At 42.6% G+C, this 7,500-nt stretch overlaps 1 protein-coding gene across 1 annotated transcript in view; it reads right to left on the bottom strand.

The window, feature by feature from the left end:
• LOC310772008 (sodium- and chloride-dependent GABA transporter 1-like) overlaps window positions 1-7,497 on the bottom strand; it is a gene marked incomplete at both ends in the record, with an annotated part of 23,109 nt that extends 15,612 nt beyond the window's left edge. Inside the window, 5 exons of the mRNA XM_083664486.1 lie at window positions 2,540-2,672; window positions 2,835-2,944; window positions 4,099-4,199; window positions 6,276-6,407; window positions 7,272-7,497. Of these exons, the coding sequence (XP_083520612.1) occupies window positions 2,540-2,672; window positions 2,835-2,944; window positions 4,099-4,199; window positions 6,276-6,407; window positions 7,272-7,497 (702 nt within the window). The remainder of the gene's footprint in view (window positions 1-2,539; window positions 2,673-2,834; window positions 2,945-4,098; window positions 4,200-6,275; window positions 6,408-7,271) is intronic.
• Window positions 7,498-7,500: the final 3 nt, after the last annotated feature.

The raw sequence follows: 7,500 nt of genomic DNA, 5'->3' as shown, positions 1-7,500 counted from the left end.
TTCGCTCCTCCACCAGTGCAGGTCGCCTCGCCCCTCCTTCGCTACGGGGGCTCAAAAGTCGCTCATCCCGATCTCGACTCTTCTCGTCCCTGGCACCTCAATGGTGGAACGAGCTTCCACCTTCGGTCAGGACAGCTGAATCACTGCCGATCTTTCGGAAAAGACTAAAGACACACCTTTTCAGGCTCCATCTGGGCCCTTCTTGATCTAACTTCGTTCTCTCTCTTTCTTAAAAAAAAAAAAAAAAAACCTTGTACCACTAACCTAAACTTGTACCACTGTTCCTTCAGAAGTTGTAGTTGTCATAGACTGTGCTCCATAGTTGATTGCTCTATTGCTGACAAAAAATGTGTTATTGTAAGTCGCTTTGGATAAAAGCGTCTGCCAAATGACATAATGTAATGTAATGTAATGTAGAAATACTGCAAAAATGATCCAATTGCTTGAGTTAAACCTTGATGGATAAAGCAAAAGAACCATTGTTTTTCTGGCTTAATATTGTTATACTGAAAAAGGCAAGGGGTAAGAAGCTAGCTAATATTATGAAGCCTAGCATGCCTACTTACTAATGGGGGGGGGGGATTGCAATCTACCATATTACTGTAAATTATTGAAGTTAGCTTATTAGCCAAGCTGCCCTTCCAAGTTCAAACAACCAGACTGTGTGGCTTAGTGGATGAGGTGTCTGATTTTGAATCAGAAGATTGAGGGTTTTTGTGGTCATCATTCCTGAATCTCCCCCAGGGGCTCAATATAGCGCTATATTATCTCTCCTCCCTATCAAAATAAATATAAAATATTTATACAAATAAAATATTTATATAAATATAAAATCACATCCTGCATCCAAATAATCCGCACTGGCGCCCCCCAGGGGTGTGTGCTCTCAGCCTGGTTATTCCACACGTATACGACTGCATCTCAGGGAAACCATCTGTCAAACTCCTGAACTTTGCAGACGACATGACGGTCATCGAACTCATCAGCGACGGCAATGAGTCTGCATAAAGACGGGAGGTTGGCCTTCTGGTGCGGTCAGAACAACCTGTAGCTGGAAAAGCTAAAAACTGTAGAGATGATAGTGGACTTCAGGAGGAGTCCCCCAGCACCCCGCTCAACATACTCGGCAGCCCTATGTCTACAATGGAAACCTACAAGTTCCTAGATCCATAATTTCCCAGGACCTAAAGTGGGAGTCCAATGTAGTCACAATCATCAAAAAGGCCAAAACATTAACAACCAGACAGAAGAACAGTTTCTTTCCACAGGCCATCACTCTGATGAACACACACACACACACACACACACACACACACACACACACACACACACACACACACACACACACACACACACACACACACACACACACACACACACACACACGTCTAAGGTGAAACGTGTTAACTGTGTAATAACTGTATAATAACTGTCCCAAAGCTGTGTCTCAATAACTGCAATTTCTGTCCCATAGCTTTGCTTATATAGATCAATAAACAATAATATAATAATAATAATAATATCTGACTTATAGCCTTGTTTACAATCCAGTGTGTTTTACATATACATAGGTACAGAGGTATACACTTTTTTCCCCTTCTTATATACATATTTATAGCGGTCACTCTATATCGCACTCATTGTATATAATGTAAATAGCAGCTAAGTTGCTTATATACCTTTGATCGCTGTCCTTGTTTGTTCGTTTTAGCTATATGCATACCATGAGAGCAACGTATACCAGAGTCAAATTCCCTGTATGTCTACATACTGATTCTGATTTTGATTCTGATTCTGATCTGCAATCTCTGGTCAGCTTCCAAACTTATATAGCCTCATAGCCTGATATCAGATTTCCAGTGGAGTGGGCGGATTCAAAGGTGGGTCTACTCTGTCTGGACACAGGCAAAAATGTAGCCTGATGATCTCCACTCCTCCACACTTGCAGGTCACCTCCATTGCCCCTCAATCTTTTTGTGGGCTCAGAAGTCAGCAACTCTTTTCATCCCTGGCACCACAATGGTGGAACGAGCTTTCCCTCTTCTGTTAGAATGGTCTAATCATTGCCCATCTTTTGGCGGAGACTAGTGTCTCTCCTGGATCCTTCTTGAACTAACCCATATCTTCTTACCCTTTTTATGCTTCTTACATAATGTAATGTAGCTATCTAGGTAGGCTAGTTAGCTATTCTGTTGACCTTCCAAGATCATGCATAGTCATTGCCATTTATACTGCCTATTGTGAAATGTCTGTATGTCTAAAACACTAATCTGCAAGAGGACGAGAAAGAGAATTGAAAAAAGCGTAGAAAAAGCACTCAATAGAGAGAGGACTGAGGCCAAAGAGAGAAAGTAAAAAAAAACATAGAGAGAAAATAGAGTATAGACGGTTTTCACAGAACTGTCAGTCTTGTCCTATTGTACTAGAAAACACTGCAACAGGAAGTGAGCTAGGGTTCAACTTAGATTGTTTATGTTGTTGAATTGAAACCATCTATAGTGAGAAACTTGAGAGCAAGAGAAAGAGAGCACAGTCTGACCTTCCCTGTCCACTCCACTCCTTTCCAGATTGAGAAGTAGACGAGGATCCAGGCCAGGGCCAGGGTGCCCACCAAGGGCCAGCGCAGCTCGCCAGGCTCCTCCAGACCATTGGACATCTGGTGCATATTACGCCTGGAGGAACAAACACGCATGCACCCTGGGTTCGGCTACACACAAGCACAAATACTGTGCACAGATGCACTCCGACCCATGTAGGCATACTACACATGCACAGATTTGCACACACATGGGAGGAACAAGTAGACATTTCACATAGTGCATGATTGGACTTACTCCCAGAACTCTGTGACGGCGCTGGTCAGGTTGGTGGTGTCGGTCAGACTGTAGTTGCAAAAGCATTTCTCTGTGTTCCAGGGGTTATCACAGCTTTGCCATGGCAGCTCCTACAGACACATGTAAACAAAAAATATGCAACAAATACCTGCTGTATTTCTCCCATTCTCTACGAAGCAATGTTCTGGTATTCATCAATTATTCCATTTCCAAACAGGCAAACAGAATTTATACAAGCAAAACAAACATTTCTGCTTTTGTGTGACAGAGGAAATCAGCAGCCACAAACTTTTAAGCACCCTTGGCTCTCCACAGTCCACTGTTTTGTTTGGCACATGAGCCAGATAACTACTGAGTCTTTAAGCTTGTGCCACAAGGATTCTTCTCTCAGAAGAGAGAAGACACGGGGAGACAGATACACAGACTGTCCAATGAAAATGAAAATGTCATTCAACCAACCAACCAACCATGTTCTTGGCCCTCAGATAAAACGCACGAACAGTGAACACCACACTTTTCAAAGGGTTTTGATCCCTGCAGCTTATTCTCCATTTGGCCTGCCACATGATGTCACCAGGCTTCTTTGGCCAGGCCATCATGCAGCATACAAAAGCAGGGTAAGAGAAGCAGAGACAGAGAAAGGATAGCTTCATTGATTGGGTGAGATCAGATGGCACCTACAAGAGACACCATATTGTATCTCTCTACTCGGTGTAGGTGAAGAGCACAGACATGGCTGCATGGCACTTCATTGAAATTAATCCGGCAATCTTGTGCTGCTGAAGTAGTATCCATTTATCCATTATCTTGCTGTTTATCCAGTCCAACAGTCCAGGCGTCTTTTAGTAGCAACTGCCTCCAGTTCTTCTTGGGGGCCCCAAGGTACTACAAGGCATAGTTGGAGATGTACGTCCCTACAGCGTGTCCTGTATCATCCTTGGGGTCTCCTCCTAGCCCACTATAGCCTGCGTTAAAATGAAGGCATCTTGGGTTTTCTGGTGCTTGATCCACCCCAAATGGCTCTTCTCATTATAAATGAGATTGTGTTTAAAAGTGCTGTTTTTTGGTGGTTTTTGTGTGTGTGTGTGTGTGTGTGTGTGTGTGTGTGTGTGTGTGTGTGTGTGTGTGTTACCTAAGCAGTAAGCAGTGCATTAAAAACACCATTTTGACAACTATAGTCCATCTATAGGCTTAAGCAGGATTTCCCTTTTTGGCAGATTGATTTTCATGTCTGAAAGATCTGCTCCCTGGTGATGTAACTTACCGACCCAAAGGAGTTGAACAAGTAGTAGAGTGCCCAGGCAATGATGATAATGTAGTAGATGTTAAGCCAGAAGGACAGGACCACCGAAGCCAGACCCACACCTGAAGGAGGGAGGCGCATGGTAATCAGCATTGTACCATGGTTTTAGAGGTCAACTCTACTGTATGCATGCTATAGTAGTAGCATGCTATAGCCATACTGCTAATTATATGAGAACGAGGAGACAGAGCAAAGCAAAGCAAAGCAAAGCAAAAAAAGCGGTGTCAGTGCTACCTTGCTGATGATCAGTATCTTACACATAAATGAGCAAACCTATGTGTGTGTGTGTGTGTGTGTGTGTGTGTGTGTGTGTGTGTGTGTGTGTGTGTGTGTGTGTGTGTGTATGTCTGTCTGTTTCATTTTCCTCAGACACCATTAATAATTAGGGCCGACTAAATAGGATAAAATGGCTAATTAGTGGCCAAATGGAGTGAAAACAGGTTCAGCACCATGGAGAGCTCCTTTCATTAGCTACTGATGGAACGGAGTTGGAATCAACCAGGGAAGTGGACTATGAAAACCCCCTGGGGCGAGAGAGGAGAGGCTGCATGCCAAATCTGTGAGCGAGGCCTGGCTAAGTGATGTTTTAACAAATTTCAATAATGAAGACTACTTCGCAGCCAACGCCCAGTTCAGGTTATATCACAGCCCCATTTCTTTGAGGTTGTATAACCCATTAATTGTTAGGCATGCCCCCTTTCATTCATGCTGTCTCCTCATCCATTCACAGTTTCTCACACTGCTTCCTCTCTGTGGCAATAACCAATCAGCCCAAGCTATTCCTTCCCTGCTGAGCTAATCACCTAACCAGCATAGTAAATCAGAGTCCATGTTTTACTATGCTATGTGCTGCGTATGTGCTATGTGTCATCCTCAGTTGCTGATCATTATTGCTGAAGCAGTTGTTTTCGCCCCACCTCCTCCCCTGACCACCACCAACGTCATGACTCCCGAAGAATTCCCTATGGGGGATTATCCTATTCATCACTGACACTGCCCTCTCATCATCTCAGGAGAGCGTCATCATATCATGGAGTCATACGCCAAAATTAATTTGTTGTATCATTAAAGCTTGTTAAACTTTCTACTACTCTCATTATTGAAATGGCCAGCAGTGATTGTGTGCTCCAATGGGTATCAGAACTAGTTATCACTAGAAGAGAGCCATAAACGGACATGCAGCAATATTCACGTTCTGATGTAATTATTTGTTGTGCCATTTAGTGAGTGTGTAGACTGGAACCTGGCTTGTATGCATAAGGGAAAGTTTTCTTTTTTCTTTTCTTTTTTCCTCTCCATATTTTAACATACTGGTCAATCAAAAGCGCTTATACATTTCTACAGAGCAAAGACTCAGGGATGGATGGTCTCCCCAGTCCAAACCGTCAACCTAGTCCTCATTATTTTCTATGCATCACCTTAAAGCTGGGGACGAGCTAAGTGCATGCAAATGTTGGAGTTCCATCATGACAAACACTGATGCTGATCTCTCCTGACTGAGATACGGCTGATCGTGATGCTGCTCATCCTACTCACTACTGTCACGGTTTGCCCTCGGCTCTGAGTATCAGCTGGCACAGCGGCACACATCATTGGTGCTATGGGTGCCAATGGTGCGCTAAAGTTTGCTTCACTTGAGCTTGGAGCTGGTAATATATATGGTAATATTGCTAGCAGCAGTTGATTCTTTGATGAAAAAAGTCGTCAACAAACTTCTATTTTCCCGTCTCATTTTTGTGTTTGTTTGGCACTTGGGTAGCTTTGCTTACCGGTAATTTTATTTTTCACTTCTCTTGAAGCAGCTGGTGCAGTGGCAGGAAAATGAGCTTAAAGCCAAGAGACAATATTGAGCTAAAAGTCAAAGGGAATAAAGAATTGGTTTTGCGCTGGAGAGCACCATTCAAGGCAGATTCAATCATTGTAGGAGACTTGGTGCTGATGCATTATCAGCTCTTGGTGGTGTGAGTAGTGGGTTGAAAAATGGTGAATGGTGATATCCTGGACTGTTAGGTTGCTCAGTATCTACAGTAGCACATCATTGAGGAAGATCATGTCAGTTTTTCAACTCATACAGTTTCAAATTTGTATGTGATGTTAGCACATGCTATACAGTACATCCATCTCTTCCGATTTCTCACCTTTCATCATGGGCATGAGCCTCCACACCCCCAGCCCTCCCACTGAGGTGAACTGGCCCAGTGACGTCTCCAGGAGGAAGAGCGGTATCCCAGCAAACACCAGGGTCAGGAAGTACGGGATCAGGAAGGCCCCTATACATGACCACGAGGTAGATGACAATAAGATACAATTAAAGAGATTGTTATACATTCAAACATTGTACATTCAGAAAGTTTTATGAACATAGCTATGGAAGAAGATCTATGCCATGATGTGTCAAACAAATACTGCATTATAAAACAGTATTATTTTAAGGCAGATTTACATTGCAACATCTAAACCGCAGTATTTGATTGTAACACATTAAGATTCATTGTCTTCTTTTTAGACTGTCGGAGCAGATTTTTCTGTAATATTATAGTAGTAATGAGGTCGTTTTATCCAATCTGTTCAAAAATAATTCCTACCCCTATTGAATAAATATTGTACAATTAACATCCAAAAGATACACATCATCCTCAGGAAACTGTTTTATGCATCTAGTTCTTATGTATAAAGAAAAAAATAAATGTATTTCTTAATCATCCACTTAAAGCAGGGTAAGTGACCTCAATACTTCATAAGGATATTGCTGTATTACCAATGTGTGCATCTTCATTAAATATAAATATCTCTGTAATGACTTTTATCATTAGCACGTGCTCATGCAAAACCCACAAGGGAAATTAAAGCATCAGCACAAAATTAGTCTTAATTCAAAATATAGTTTTTATTTGATTGCTTTTTATATTGCTCTAGCTCTCCACAAAAGAGAACAGTTTCTCTAACAAAAATGTGCTATCACCCAAGTATTAGTACTGATATCTGTTACAAATTGACCTGATTAAAATTATGCATCTGCAGATTTTCCACCATAAGCATTAATTTTTTCATCAGAATGATCTTTAACTTGGCTGGGCCCAGGTCCACTGTAAGCCATGGCTCTGTCAGACCCATAATGGCAGCCATACACTCACCTCCACCATTCTTGCCACACAAATAGGGGAACCTCCAGACGTTTCCTAATCCAATGGCGTATCCCACGCATGACAGCAGGAAATCAAACTTGCCCTTCCAGCTGCCCCTGTCAGGCGGCTCCTCCTTTTTCTTCTTGTCATCTGCAGGGGACGCTACATGATTCAAATCCTCAAAGGGAACCAACTGTTTGTCCTCTGTCGGGGCGTCTAGGTCCACCGTGTCCTGTCC

This window comes from Poromitra crassiceps (genome assembly GCF_964638095.1).
Source record: "Poromitra crassiceps genome assembly, contig: HAP1_SCAFFOLD_1716, whole genome shotgun sequence".
In the NCBI taxonomy this organism is placed as follows: domain Eukaryota; kingdom Metazoa; phylum Chordata; class Actinopteri; order Beryciformes; family Melamphaidae; genus Poromitra; species Poromitra crassiceps.
This window is presented reverse-complemented; position numbering and strand designations above follow the sequence as displayed.